General features: G+C 34.7%; 1 protein-coding gene across 2 annotated transcripts in view; it reads left to right on the plus strand.

Annotated features, from left to right (window-relative positions):
• EPHA6 (EPH receptor A6) overlaps positions 1 to 15,965 on the plus strand; it is a 985,602-nt gene that overhangs the window by 190,237 nt on the left and 779,400 nt on the right. For both annotated transcript variants that reach the window (XM_042230510.2, XM_060404157.1), the window contains exon 3: positions 3,729 to 4,392. In XM_042230510.2, the coding sequence (XP_042086444.1) occupies positions 3,729 to 4,392 (664 nt within the window). The remainder of the gene's footprint in view (positions 1 to 3,728; positions 4,393 to 15,965) is intronic.

Consider the following 15,965-nt stretch of genomic DNA (forward strand, 5'->3'; position numbering starts at 1 on the left):
TGGAAACATCAGTTTTTATAATACAGTATTTCCAAAGATACACTGTGATTTGAATATGATACCATTTATATATACACCAATGATAATATATTTTTATGAATTTTTTAGCACTTTAGATCTTATACCAATCTTGAGTTTATTCATGTTCTTATGTTGATCATATTCAAATTCAAAAATATAATTTAAATCACTTTCAATATTCTTGTGTAAGAAGAAATTTAGCAGTTGATCCATTTTGCCTGTTTTGATAACTGAATCTCATTCTAATCTCTTTTTCTTTCTTTTTAATTGATTTCTTTTTCTTTAATTAAAGAGAAAATTCACTGTTGTTTCTCAGACATCATAAATTTATCACAGAAAATTATGTCCCATTTTGTTAAGCATCGTCATGCAGTGCTTTGAAAAAAACCACATTTCTCAGTGTTCACATGTATTTTGCTATTTCCTTATCTCCTGGTTCAGATTAGTTCTGACTCAGTGTATGAATGTCTTAATTCGTGAGCTTTCTTTCCATCTAAACGTTTTTTCCAAACCCCATGTATTTTAAAATAAATATATGTGATAATTTCAGAATGTTTTCTCTTTATGATCCTTTGGACTGTAGCCCGCCAGGCTCCTCTGTCTATGGGACTGTCCAGGCATGAATACTGGGGTGGATTGCTATGCCCTCTTCCAGGGGATCTTCCTGACCCAGAGATCGCATCCTCATCTCTTACATCTCCTGCATTAGTAGACAGGTTCTTTACCACTGGCACCTCCTGGGAAGCCCGATGATTTCAGAATTTTTTGTTACAGATACAGTTTTTCACGTTTTAGTTAGTCTCCTATTTTAGGAGAATTGATTGAGAGCATGGTTAATACTTTTTATTAATAGGAAGGGGTATAGTCTGAAGTTGTTAAAATGTAGTTGTTCAAATAGAAATTATTGACTGTAGATCTCTATACTTTCAGAGTGGAGGATGCAGTGTGTATACTTTGTGCTCAGTCATTTCTAACTCTTTGCAACCCCGTGGACTGGACTACTCCATGCAGAAATACTGATGCGGGTTGCCATTTCCTACTCCAGGGGATCTTCCCCACCCAGGGATTGAACCTGTGTCTCTTGTGCCTCCTGCATTGGCAGGAGGATTTTTTACCACTGTGCCAAATTACATACATTCCCTGTGAAACAATATCAGTTTTGATTAGAGATTTATCTAAAACAAGAATGATCTGAATAAGTACTTTAGAAGCTCCTCAATGGTTAGAATGCATAGAATTTCAAACACTTATTTTGATAGTTTTTCCTCAGGTTTTATTATTTGTATCTTGTCTATTTATATTCTTAATGGTTAGCTTACCATATTGAATGAGCTTTAATAGTGCTGGTTTGTCTTTAAATTTAAGTGTAAAAGAGTCATATAACACCTGTAGTATGCTAGAATGAAAGACACTTAGATAAATAATTTCATGGTCCTCTTTGAGATGTTGGATCACCATTGATAAGTCATGGGTGTATTTTGCAAAAATCATATCCACGCTTCTAAAGGAACTCATTGTTTCTGGAAAATACCTTCTGAATTTAAAGCAAGCAAAATTACAAATGAAATTTTAGATACGGAATTGTTTTTAAGTTCGTGGAGTTGATAAAATGAATTGTTTATTTGTGGAATTTTAAAATGGAAATTATATGATGTAACAATCCAGTAGACTGAGAAAAGTGGCTGTTCTGTTAGAAACTATACCAATTGACATTCCACCAGTCTTGGTTAGATAACTCTCTACATCCAACTAAAATAAGAAGCTGCAAACTAGATGAGTTAAACAATCTTATTATAAAGCATTGACGTATGGTGTCTAGAATAGAATACTTATTCACTGTAGAAAACAGCTTATCATTTCCATTGTACCTTAATAAAAATATTATGTTTTCCCAAAAAGAACGTAAGGTTACCAAAATGTGTTTTTGTTTTATTGAAATTTGTTTTAAGTTTCATTAAACAAACATAATTACAATCTAAATTATAATATAAAAGTATGTGATATTAGATTTATAAATAATGACAATGCCAGTTAATTTCAATGTGCTCAAATATTTTTACTGAAACTTAAAAAAAAGGATAAACAAGATTTTTCTATTCATATAAGTGGCAGAATTCTTGTATGTAAACACAGAAGTGAAGATAATTCAGTGATCTAGCTCAGAGCAAAAACCAAGGTGTTTCCAATTCTTACAAAAGCTTTTTTGCACCATGTTTGCCTCTCTGTTAAGTGCCATTCAAACTGTTCCTAAAACATATCTATACACTCCTACCTCAGGGACTGGTACTATTTCCTCTTCACTATCTCACCTCTAAGATGTTACTTAAATGTCAGAACCTCAGGAAGGCCTTCTCTGGCCACACTGTAATTTCAGGCCTCTTCCCCCCATCTCTCTGTCTTATTTTTTTTTTCCATTGTACTTTCTACCATATTGTTCAGTTGAGTAATTTACAATTTTTATTGCCTCTCCCCACTCTAAATAAGATCCTTGAAGGCAGGGAGCTTTTATTCAGCTTGTTCACTACTGCAATCCTAGTATTCAGAATAATACTTAAGTATTTCTTGAATAAATATAAGTCTTATCTATATATGTTGCTGCTGCTACTAAGTCACTTCAGTCATGTCCGACTCTTTGCTACTCTATGGACTATAGCCCACAAGGCTCCTCTGTCCATGGGATTCTCCAGGCAATGATACTGGAGTGGGTTGCCACTTCCTTCTCCAGGGGATCTTCCCGACCCAAGGATTGAGCCCATGTCTCTTTTGTCTCCTGCATTTGACAGTCGAGTTCTTTATCACTAGCACTACCTGGGAAGTCTATGCACACATTTTCTATCAAAATAGACATGTATATATTTAACTGAATACTGAAAAATAAACTTCAATTTGTGGCAAATTGGATATGAAGACAAATGGTTAACTGGAGTGCATTTATCATTGGTCTAGTTATTTGATCACATATTAGATGCTATTTTAGGCTGGTTATAGAGTACTAGTGGAGAAGGAAATGGTTACCCACTTCAGTATTCTTGTCTGAAGTATCCCACGTACAGAGGAGCCTGGTGGGCTACAGTCCAGGGGGTCGCAAAGAGTAGGATATGAGTGAGCAACTGAGCATAGAGTACTAGAAACCATTTAAAGTTCTTTACATATATTAATTAATTTGTACTTCACAACAAACCTATGAAACAGGTACTATACAATAAGCTTCATTTTATAGTTGAGGAGAAAAGTGAAAATGAAAATGTTAGTCACTAACTCAGTCATGTCTGACTCTTTGCGACCCCACAAACTATAGCCTGCCATGCTCCTCTGTCCATGGAAATTCTCCAGTCAAGAATACTAGAGTGGGTGGCCATTCCCTTCTTCAGGGGATCTTTCCAACCTAAGATTCAAACTAGGATCTCCTGCATTACAGGCAGATTCTTTACCATCTGAGCCACCAGGGAAGTTAGAGGATAAATAAGTGTCCCTTGATGTTGCAACTAACATGTAAGAAGGTAAGGTTCATACCAGGACAGCTGGCATGCTCAGAACCCTTTCTGAAATGAAAGGCTGCTTGTTAAAATCCTGTACCACTGTTGCTTTACTTCACTTGTGCCCTTTTTATTCTTTTTTTCTTTCAGTAAAACAGAAAATTTTGGAGGTAATCATAGATGTTTAACCATTGTGGTTTTATAATCATTTCTTTTTTTTCTTTTTTGCAGTGGGATGCCATCACTGAAATGGATGAACACAACAGGCCCATTCACACATACCAGGTATGCAATGTGATGGAGCCAAACCAAAACAACTGGCTTCGTACAAACTGGATCTCTCGTGATGCAGCTCAGAAAATTTACGTGGAGATGAAGTTTACACTGAGGGATTGTAATAGCATCCCATGGGTCTTGGGGACTTGCAAAGAAACGTTTAATCTATATTATGTGGAATCAGATGAGTCCCATGGAATTAAATTCAAGCCAAGCCAGTATACAAAGATTGACACAATTGCTGCTGATGAAAGTTTTACCCAGATGGATTTGGGTGATCGCATCCTCAAACTCAACACTGAGATTCGTGAGCTGGGGCCTATAGAAAGGAAAGGATTTTATCTGGCTTTTCAAGACATCGGGGCATGCATTGCCCTAGTTTCCGTCCGTGTTTTCTACAAAAAATGCCCCTTTACTGTTCGTAACCTGGCCGTGTTTCCAGACACTATCCCAAGGGTTGATTCTTCCTCCTTGGTTGAAGTAAGGGGCTCCTGTGTGAAGAGTGCAGAAGAGCGTGACACTCCTAAGCTCTATTGTGGAGCTGATGGAGATTGGCTGGTTCCTCTTGGAAGATGTATCTGCAGTACAGGATATGAAGAAATTGAAGGTTCTTGCCATGGTAAGAAAAACACATTTAAATAATTATTCATGCATTCACATGATGGCTTTTTCAACATAAATATATTTATTTTCAGTTAATACATTTTGGATTATTATTCCTGGAAGAATTAATTGTGCAAGAAATGAACTCATATTAACTGTAAGATAATTTCTGATTTTTGTCCCACCTAGGAATAGTGTATTAAAATGTTAAATAAGTTATATACCATGACAAATGTTCTTCCATTCTGCCTTCAGCAGAGTAGTTGCTATATGAATTGCTGTATTCACTTGATTTTTGTAAAGGAAAACAACATCAATAGCAACAACAAAAAGCAAAAGGAATTCAAAGCAGGCATTTGCTTAACTTTCATGTTTTGGTGGTTCATAGAGAATATGACAGTTTGAAAAAAATTCTTTCCTGTTGAGCTGTAATAATTGTAGTACCCAGATAAGCTGAAATTATATTTAAATAAATGAGGAATTCATATGTATGCATATGAATAATTATACATTTTACAACATACAAGATAGTTTATAGGAATGTTATATGTTTTGTGATTGAGTACTGAGTGTATCAGAGCTTAATTTATCCTTTGCTACTATTAAATATAATTTCCTACCATATAACACATTATTTTTTGTTTGTTTGTTTAGATAGCACTATTTGTGTAAAATCTAATTGTTAGGAAGCATTAACACACTGAAATGCTATTAAGTTTAAAACCATACCTTTCATGTTTTATGATAATGACATATTTGTAATTTTAAACATGAAAAGTTTTTTGTGTGAATCACTTTATGAAGGCTTATTAATCTAATAAATATATATATACTTAAAATTTTGTGCATAATGCCTGATAAAGATAAATCATATCTATTACATTTGGATATAGGACTCATAATCAAAATACAAATAAAGAAATGAAAGTAATGTTTGGTAAATAATAGCATAGAAGATATTTTTCCTCTCAATGGTAAATTATTTAAGGATTTTTTTGTTTTGTTTTCTGTAGCATCAATCATATTGAATTTTCTGACTTTTTTGGTGATGTTATGTTCCTACCCATTAAAAAGGATGAAAATAAGAAAAACATTTGTTTCTATATAGGGACATATGTGAATTTTTAAATGTTTTATCTATTTATAAAATACTTGAGTTCTTGAATGCTCAAAAGTTCACTAAAGCCATCAATATATGACTATGTTAGGTCATTTGAAAATACGTTTTTATGCAAAGCCTGTGGTGTATTTTTATAAAGTATAAGCCTATTTTTCTTCACTATCTAAACATTAAAATATATTTCATTGAAGCTTTATGTATAATTAATTCAGTTTTTTTCATATATAGCAAGGATTTAGAATGAAACAAAAATTAGTTGGAAATGAATCTTTTAAGAGGCACTGTAAAAAAATTTACATTGGAAAATGCACTAAAGAAAAATTCACATGTATGGATCATTTTTTAATGAGATTAAGAAGGCAATAATAGCCAAGGGTAAATCATATTGCATACACTAACCATGTAAGGTTATCATACTTTGTCTTAGGTAGAAGCTGAGTATTGGTAAAAATAATAAAGTTTTAAATTATTTAAAGAATAGTTATCTATGGATTTAAATGATTATTATTAAGTATACTTTATGGTGTTGATCACATAATTAAAAGTATTGACAGTTATTGATGACTAGATGTTTTTTGCTTAATATGTTTGCTCTATGAAATTTCAATCTTACTTGCATGCTTTAAAATTCCTTCACTTTTGAGCAAAGGTGATTTTGGATGAGTGATAATTATCGGCTTATCTAGAGCTACTGCTTGACTCATTCATTTTTATGGCTTACATTCTTTATTCTATTTTATTTGATTGCAGAAATGAGTACAGTACAAATGCTGGGTGCAGTACAAATGCTCATCATCTTCTTGTAGCAATGGAAGAAATTGGAATATTATGATTGGATTCTAAATCTGTTGCTTACTAACTTCCTTGTTCATAAATAAATTAGTGGTTATAATCAATGATAAAGTGTATGAAAAACTATTACATGAAAATACATGTACCTGGTTTCAATTGAATATAATGAATTGCTATTTACAAGTACAAAGTTGATGTTGGGACCTCATTTTTAGAGAAGGTATATTATACTACCACCGGTTTCCATTTTAAAGTATTTATTTGTGTTCTTGATGCTTCATATTGCCCCTTTCTAGCCTCTGATAATAATGTTTTATTGATTTCATTGCTCTCTACAAACAACTTATCTCATAGCCAAATATCAGAATTATCTATAACCTAAATGAATAAAGTATAACTCTTGATGGTAAATTATTTAAGGGTTTTTTTTGGAATATACATGAATACTGGAATATACATAAATAAAGTACAGATCAGATAAAAATGTTACCATATGCTTATGTAGATATAATGGGAAAAGAAAGAACAATATTTCTATATCATTTTCTTTTGTCCTGGCTTATTGTGTTAGAACACTATCTTAGCTATTAACATTTTTAAATATATGATGATCTGTTAATAATTTTGATTTGTAGTAGAGATAAATATAGAGTTGTATGTTTCAATGATCTATTGCTATTGAGGTAAAATAACCCAAAATTTATAACTTAAAGCCACAGTGATTTATGATTTCTCAGGTCTCATATGTGGGTAATTCTTTTGCTTATTATAAACAGAGGTCACTCATGTAGCTGAATTCAGCTGGAAGTGTGACAGGGATTGGAATGTCTAAGATGATCCCTTATATTCCAGGGCTTCTCTCTATATGGCCTCATGTCATTGAAGAATTTGACTCAAAAATTTTTAGAGTATAGTGGTTGACTGAAGAGGGAGTTTTTCACATGACTAGGTATAGAGTGAGTTTACAAGGGACTGCAAAAGGGCTGAATACCTGGAAGTATGTTTATAGGAAGCTGCAAGTGTAAGAGTATACCACAGTCTTCTCTCTTAATTCTCATGACTAATGCCCCTCTTTCATGCTCAAAGGCCCACATCCTCCCAAAGATCTATTCCATTAAGACATTGTGTTGAAGTCCAGAAGAGCTTCATTGAAATCACTTATGGATGTGAATGAAGCTTCCCAGCTAAAGCTCTCCTTGATCTGGAGAACTAAAAATTAAACAAGATGCCATTGTTCCTCATGTATACAACATACATGGGGCAGGAATAGAAAAATTGTAAAAGATTCTAATGTTCCTAAAAGCAGGGGATGTAGGAGTCACTGGTTCACAGTGATTTAAGAAGGCCACACATTTAAATGGCTTCATTCACGTGTCTGATGCTTCATCTAGGATGCCATATAGTCACTTATTGTGTAAATCCTGATAGCAGTTTTATATATTTCATTTTAGGAAAATATTCTACGTTTTTTCTTTCTCTTTCATTGAAAGTTGGAGAAGGAAATGGCAATCCACTCCAGTACTATTGCCTAGAAAGTCCCGTGGACAGAGGAGCCTGGTAGGCTACAGTCCACGGGGTTGCAAAGAGTTGGGCACGACTGAGCGACTTCACTTTCACTTTCACTTTCATTGAAAGTAGTTGGTCATCATGCCTTTCAAGGGGCTTCACAGTTTGGCCATATCCTGTTATTTTCTGACTTTGGCAAGTTCTGTCTCCTGTTCTGTTTTTGTTACTTTTGAATAATCTATGTATTTTTCCTGTCTCTCGCTGTTTTTCATATTTTATCTAGCTGCTTGCATCCCTTTCTTCTTCCTTTACTGTGGTGGATTTTTATTTGTCTTTCAAGGTCTAGCACAGATGTCATATATCTGGATCTTCACAAAGTTAATGTCCCTGTCATCTGTGCAATAATTTGTACTAATTATTTATGTGCCTGTTTTACCAGGCCTGTCAGATAAAAGAGATATATTTAAAATCATTTCTGTAATAAAGAGTAAGAAATTTATTGATGTCAGTGATTAGCGGAACCAGGTTGTACTGAACAGTTAAAGGTAGAAGGCATTGGTGTACCGACAACAAGCTGTTTCTTCATATTTCTGTGAGACAGGAAGCTTTTCTTCAGGAAGGGCTGTGGTATTTTAGATATGGAAAGCCATTGAAATCCATGCATCCCTCATTTTATGAATCATGATTCCAAAGTAGAGAGAACAGAATTTTATTCCCTGGGGGAACTCAGTAAATAATACCAGATTTATAACTAAAGCCTTGATAATTCTCAATCTGGTCTTTATGTGTTTTCTCCCCCTCAGTTCCTCCCTCCCCTCTTCCCCTTCCTTTCATTTCCTCATTCAAAGCGCCCGGCTCTTACTATGCCGCTTTAACTTTTCCTGCCTGCCACACAGTGCAGAGGAGGCCCTAGTTACTCATCATTAATTAGGCCCTTTTTGCTGTTTGTTTTGTGGAGTATGATACGGAGTCTAACAGTGTCTAATAGTAGACACTGTGTAGAACAGTGTCTACATGCTGCTGAGAATGATGGGAAAATATAGATTTATCTGGGACTTTGTTGTGAGAGATAATAAACAGGAAAAATTGCAGTGAGGTTTTAGGAATAATCATTACTTACTTAAATACATTTGAGAACTCTTGGCCTACTATGTAACAAAGGTACAGAGGAGCCTGGCAGGCTACAGTCCATAGGGTCGCAACAAGTCGAACACAACTGAAGCAACTTAGCCCACAAGCATACATTTTATCCTAAAAGTTATACTACTAAGTGTTTCAAACTGTGACTCCTTTCTCTGTAAAGCTGTTAAGATCTATCTAAATCCAAATTCTAGAAGCACTAAAGAAAGAAGCACTTTTTGAAAAATTAATTACTTAATTTTATTTGGAGGATAATTACCTTACAATATTGTGGTGTTTTTTGTCATACATCTACATGAATTGGCCACAGGAATACATGTGTCCTCCCATCCTGAGCACCCCTCTCACCTCCCTCTCCACCCTATCCCTCCAGGTTGTCCCAGAGCACCAGCTTTGGGTGCCCTGCTTCATGCATGGAACTTGTGCTGGTCATTTGCTTTACATATAGTAATGCCCATGTTTCAGTGCTATTTTCTTAAATCATCCCACCCTTGCCTTCTCCCACTGAGTCAGAAAGTCTGTTCTTTACATCTGTGTCTCATTTGCTGCCCTGCATGTAGGATCGTCAGTGTTTCAATAAGGTTTGAATAGACATAAACATTATATTAAGCAGATATGCTAAAATTTAAAACCAAGCACAATAATTTGGATTACTCTGCATTATAGGTAGTATTTTGTAGTTGACTCCAATATCTCTATTTTTCATAACTTTTTATTTTGTTTCGTAGGTTCATAATTGAAATTGTCATATTTGGAAATATTGATGTTACAAATTTAATTTTTAATTGTCTTAATTTATTCCACTAAGGGCTTGAATAAAAAGTAGCATTGATTCATAAAGCATTGATTCACATCAAATAATCTTCCATTTCATATAACTAAGAATATCTTAACACTATGAAAGAAAATTGGAAACAATTAGCATACAAAATTGAACAATTTTTGTTGAGTTCTAAAATGACATGAATTCCTAATAAACTCCTCTTCGGTATTAATTTAGAATAAATCTCATTTAGGTAATGGCACTTGTACTTGCAGATATTGTTTAGGGTTTGATACTTTAGACCTGTTTTGAATATATATGTATATTTATTGCAAAGATATCTTCTTTAAGCTTTTAAATACCACATGAGCTAATTTAACAAAATAGCATCTGACTGTGAAAATTAAAGTTCTAAAAAATTGTGTCTTATAACTTTTCCTAGAAACATGCTTTTATTTATTTCCCCTCTAGTGCTGCTTTAAAATTCTAGAGGAAAGGATGATGGCAATTCTTGGGCCATTGCATTATTGTTTATAGAGGTGAATGGGATATGCAGGGCCTCTGGTGACATAGCTATTGATTTGATCTTCTGAAGAGTGATATTATTAAGGCTTCATGACTCTGTCTTCTCTTGCAGTTCAGAAGCATTTATGCTCTGTGTTTTCTGTCTAATTATGTCATCAGAGATGATTGTGGAAGCAGAGAGCATAAAGAAATTCTGAAACACAAGGATTTTCTGGCATTAAATAAGGTGGTTTGAGAATGTGATGAAAAGCTGAAAGGTGAGATTGGGATCAGAAAATGGGGATGACATATTGGTCCAAACAGTATTTTCGCTTTCTAAAGGTTATCACAACCTGAATATAAACCCTTACAATATAACCTTCAATTCCAAATAAAGCTGCCTTATTGCATGAAGCAGTTCCAGATTATCATATGGCTTGAGAAGAATATGAAATCAAGAGGCTTGAAGGCATCTAAAAATAGAATGTATTTCCAACCAAAACAGAATAAAGTTAAATAACTATATTGTAGTTTCTTCTTTGTCACAGTTTTTTAAATAGGTTAAAACATAGACTGTCTTGAAATTGATCATTCTTTATAAGCTATTTTGACCAAATTTTAACTTCAATTTTAGTCTCTAATTTATTCTGTCAATCTGAAACCTATAAATCCTATTTCTATAGAAGCTATGCTTAATTAAAAAAATTTTCTGAACACATATATCTTTAAGATGGGATAAAATTATTCAATATCCCTGTTTTCTTTCCAAACATGACACTCATGTCACCCTCTGAAATTACTACCTTTCTTGTGGACATTGTCTAGAGTTCAGTTTTGCCTTTTAAAGAAGTGAAATCTATATATTCATAAAGTCAGTACTTAGATATACCAAGCTATATTAACAGATTTATTTTTCATTTTTTTCATTTATCATCTCCTTTCTTCTGGGTTCATTATTTTATTAGTGAAGTATAACCTTTCGTAGATCTTTTGGCAAGGTTCTATAATTTGAAGCTCTTTATTTAATGGATATCTATTTTGTCCTCCCTTTTCATTGTTTGCTTCTTTAGATATAGAATACTAAGTGACTATTACTTTCCCTTGGGACTTCCCTTGTGGATCAGACGGTAAAGTGTCTGCTTACAATGTGGGAGACCTGGGTTCAATCCCTGGGTCAGGAAGATCCCCTGGAGAAGGAAATGGCAACCCACTCCAATACTCTTGCCTGAAAAATCCCATGAACAGAGGAGCCTGGTAGGCTGCAGTCCATAGGGTTGCAAAGAGTCAGACACAACTGAGCGACTTCACACTATTACTTTACCTCAACACTCAGAGTATTATTTCCTTATCCATTATAATCTATTGTTGCCAGTGAACTTCTGACAATCTTAACTGTCATTCTTTGGGAGGTTATCTATAGTTTCCATATTTTTGGTCTTCAGCTACATTATATATATTCAGCTCAGTTCAGTTTAGTCATTCAGTCTTGTCTGACTCTTTGCAACCCCATGAACTACAGCACACCAGGCCTCCCTGTCCATCACCAAATTCCAGAGTACATCCAAACCCATGTCCATTGAGTCAGTGATGACATCCAACCATCTCACCCTCTGTTGTCCCCTTCTCCTCCTGCCCTCAATCTTTCCCAGCATCAGAGTCTTTTCCAATGAGTCAGCTCTCCGCATCAGGTGGCCAAACTATTGGAGTTTCAGCTTCAACATCAGTCCTTCCAATGAACACCCAGGACTGATCTCCTTTAATATGGACTGGTTGGATCTCCTTGCAGTCCAAGGGACTCTCAAGAGTCTTCCCCAACACCACAGTTCAAAAGCACTAATTCTTCTGTGCTCAGCTTTCTTTATAGTCCAACTCTCATATCCATACATGACTTCTGGAAAAACTATAACCTTGACAAGACGGACCTTTGTTGGCAAAGTAATGTCTCTGCTTTTTAATGCGCTGTCTAGGTTGGTCATAACTTTCGTTCCAAGGAGTAAACATCTTTTAATTTCATGGCTGCAGTCACCATCTGCAGTGATTTTGGAGCCCAGAAAAATAAAGTCAGCCACTGTTTTCCCATCCATTTCCCATGAAGTGATGGGACCAGATGCCATGATGTTAGTTTTCTGAATGTTGAGCTTTAAGCCAACTTTTTAACTCTCCTATTTCACTTTCAAGAGGGTCTTTAGTTCTTCACTTTCTGCCATTAGGGTGGTGTCATCTGCATATCTGAGGTTATTAATATTTCTCCCGGCAATCTTGATTCTGGCTTCTGCTTCCTCCAGCCCAGCATTTCTCATGATGTACTCTGCATATGAGTTAAATAAGCAGGGTGACAATAGACAGCCTTGACGTACTCCTTTTCCTATTTGGCCCCAGTCTTTTATTCCATGTCCAGTTCTAACTATTGCTTCCTGACCTGTATACACGTTTCTCAAGAGGCAGGTCAGGTGATCTGGTATTCCCATCACTTGAAGAATTTTCCACAGTTTATTGTGATCCACACAGTCAAAGGCTTTGGCATAGTCAATAAAGTAGGAATAGATGTGTTTCTGGAACTCTCTTGCTTTTTCAATGATCCAGCAGATGTTGGCAATTTAATCTCTGGTTCCTCTGCCTTTTCTAAAACCAGCTTGAACATCTGAAAATTTACAGTTCACACATTGCAGAAGCCTGGCTTGGAGAATTTTGAGCATTACTTTACTATTGTGTGAGATGAGGGCAATTGTATGATAGTTTGAGCATTCTTTGTCATTGCCTTTCTTTGGAATTGGAATGAAAACTGACCTTTTCCAGTCCTGTGGCCACTGTTGAGTTCTTTAAATTTGCCTGCATATTGCATGTAGCACTTTCACAACATCATCTTTTAGGATTTGAAATAGCTTGATTATTTATGTAATTGTTATAATTTGTTTTTTTTTTTCCTGCTTCACTTCACATTTTGTTTTAACATGAAAACGTGTATGTGTGTGTTGCTCTATTCTGTTCTGTATTTCTAGAATATCTGTGAAATATTTGTTGAAGACTTTTAATATTATCTTATTTATCTCTGATATGCTTTTTAAAAAATGTTCCATTGTTAGCTGATTTCCAGGTTGTGAATTTTCACTTAGGCTACATCTGCCTAAGAGATTACTTCATCTATTTAGTTTTTTATTTTCATTCTCACTCATTACTATTTTATTTTTGCCTGTTTAGTTTCATAATTTTTATGGATATTATTTTTTTCTTTTTAGATTTTAAAGTTATATTCAAATAAATTTTGAAAGAAATTGGGTCTAGATATTATTTCTAAGCATTAGTGTCAACATGTACTTTTGAATTGTAACTTGTATGCTAACTTGTTTTCTATGTCTTTTTTTTTTTTTTTTTTTACTTAGAGTGTTTATAGTTGCACTAATCTTTCCAAAGGACTTAAAAAATTTGATAGCCCTAAAAAGTTTACCTTAGAATTCATGTTAGTATTCTGGTTCAGAGAAATTCTACTCCATGCAGTGATTCAGGGATATAGGACTTCTTGCATTTAGTGGGCCAGCCATCTCCTGGAGCTTCATAGTTATCCATGTCCAGCTTAGAAGTTGTAAAAAGAGATTGGAGAAGGTATATGTGCTTCTTAACCCACTCAGATCTGAGGTGAGGTGAAGTCACTCAGTCGTGTCTGACTCTTTGCAACCCCACGGACTGTAGCCTACCAGGCTCTTCCATCCATGGGATTTTCCAAGCAAGAGTACTGGAGTGGGTTGCCATTTCCTTCTCCAGAGGCCCTTCCCAACCCAGGGACTGAACCCAGGTCTCCCGCATTGTAGCCAGACGCTTTACCATCTCAGCCACCAGGGAAATCTACTCAGATCTGAAGAACCACATTAATTACTCTTGTGTACTAGCAGTGGGAACTAATTATGTGGCCAGACCTAGCTGCAAATAGGGATGGGATGTTATTTAATGCTCCCTGATTCAGTAGTCACTTTCCATCAACAATTCTGTATCACAGAAGAAGAAGCGCGGTTTTTGTAGATACTTTCCTATCTCTGCAGTAGTCTGCTACTTCAGCCAGAGTATACTTAATCATCCTCATATGTACAAATACGTTTGTCAATACAAAGTTTTTTCCATCAGGTTCAAATATGAACTCTTGTCAGCTGGTGACCTACACATTAAATAACAAGATACACAATGGTTGAAATAAATATAAAACTGTCATTAAAAAGGAGAATAATGGGAAGCAGATAGCTGTGAGTGCTCCATAGCAGTGACGGGCAGCATTGTGTAGAACCTCAGTAGTTGAACAGATGCTTTCAATGGACCTCAGTACACAATCTGTGAACTTCTTTTTATCCTTACGATTCTGAATTAGTTATGGGTGGCTGAATGACTTTCATACCTGTTTCACGATCATCTGTATTGGGTACTCCAGAGTCATTTCGTAGTTATAGGCTTCTTTAGAACAGACTCATGATTTGTTGTCAGTAGGATTCTCTAAAAGTCACAGTCACCTTTTAAATCTGTTTGTCAATTGTACATGTCAGAAGCAACACACAAAATCCACACCTGGAATTTTTTCTTTGTGTGCACATACACACATACACATACACACATGCCCTTCTATTAGGGTAGTATTTAAAAGCTGAGAAGACAAAATTCCAAATTCTAGAACATTGTTTTCTTAAAAGCCTTGGCATAGAACTGATTTATACATTTTAATCAAAGTGGCCACAATTGTAAAAATTACATAACCAATAGAGTAAAATCTTCTTTATGTAAACTTTAGTATTAAGCTAAATCCAGTATAATCAAGAATTTTTTGATCAAGAGACAGGCAGTAGGCTATGTATTAATGTTCCATCGAGCCAGATATTAACTGAACTAACTATTCTAAATGAAACATTATAAGAAAAGTTATTTCTGTAAATTTAGGCCTCTTTTTCTCTCCACAGAAATAGATAGAATTAAACTGTTTGAGAAAGGGGCGATCATTTCCATGAAGTAAACATAATAGCAACAGGGGACTTTCAGAATAAACTTTCCAATGGGATATTATGTAGTACATTGAAGGTACAATGGCAGAATTTTATTAGAGAAGAAAAATTTCAAACTTTTCATTATATAAATAGAACATAATAACAAAATACTGTAATACATCTGTATAGAATACAGATTAGATCATATTCTAAGTATCATATAACAGCTATAAATAGTAAATTATATCCTGCATGTTAAAATCTGAGGATAATTTTATGTTATACACTTTTTTCATTATATATTCAGAACTAGCATTGAATCTACAAGGTACAGTTGACTGTATCCTCCACATGAACAAAAATGTACTAATTTGTGTTTTTAGATTATTTACATATCTAAGCTCTAGGGAAGTGTATTTCAAAGGACCACATAGTTCTAAGGAAAATAAGCATCAAAGGAAAAACTTCACACAGAAAAAAGGAGTGGGTGAGAAGGTTGAAGAATAGTATCTCTGATATAGGTATACTAAGATGCTTATTTGGTTTGAAATAGAGTTTTATCTTTTGTGAGAAAAACATTTTTTAATTTTACTTATAGTAACACTTATTATAATTACCTAGAAAGTAATAAACTCAGATAAGCATTATGGTATTATGGGGGTCATTCTTAATATTTTTGAGTCCATTGAAATAAGACCTATCAGTCAGTTCAGTTGGTCAGTAATGTCCCATTTTTGCGACTCCGTGGACTGTAGCATGCCAGGCTTCCCTATCCATCACCAACTCCTGGAGCTTACTCAAACTCA

The sequence above is a fragment of the Ovis aries genome, chromosome 1 (genome assembly GCF_016772045.2).
Source record: "Ovis aries strain OAR_USU_Benz2616 breed Rambouillet chromosome 1, ARS-UI_Ramb_v3.0, whole genome shotgun sequence".
Classification (NCBI taxonomy): Eukaryota; Metazoa; Chordata; class Mammalia; order Artiodactyla; family Bovidae; genus Ovis; species Ovis aries.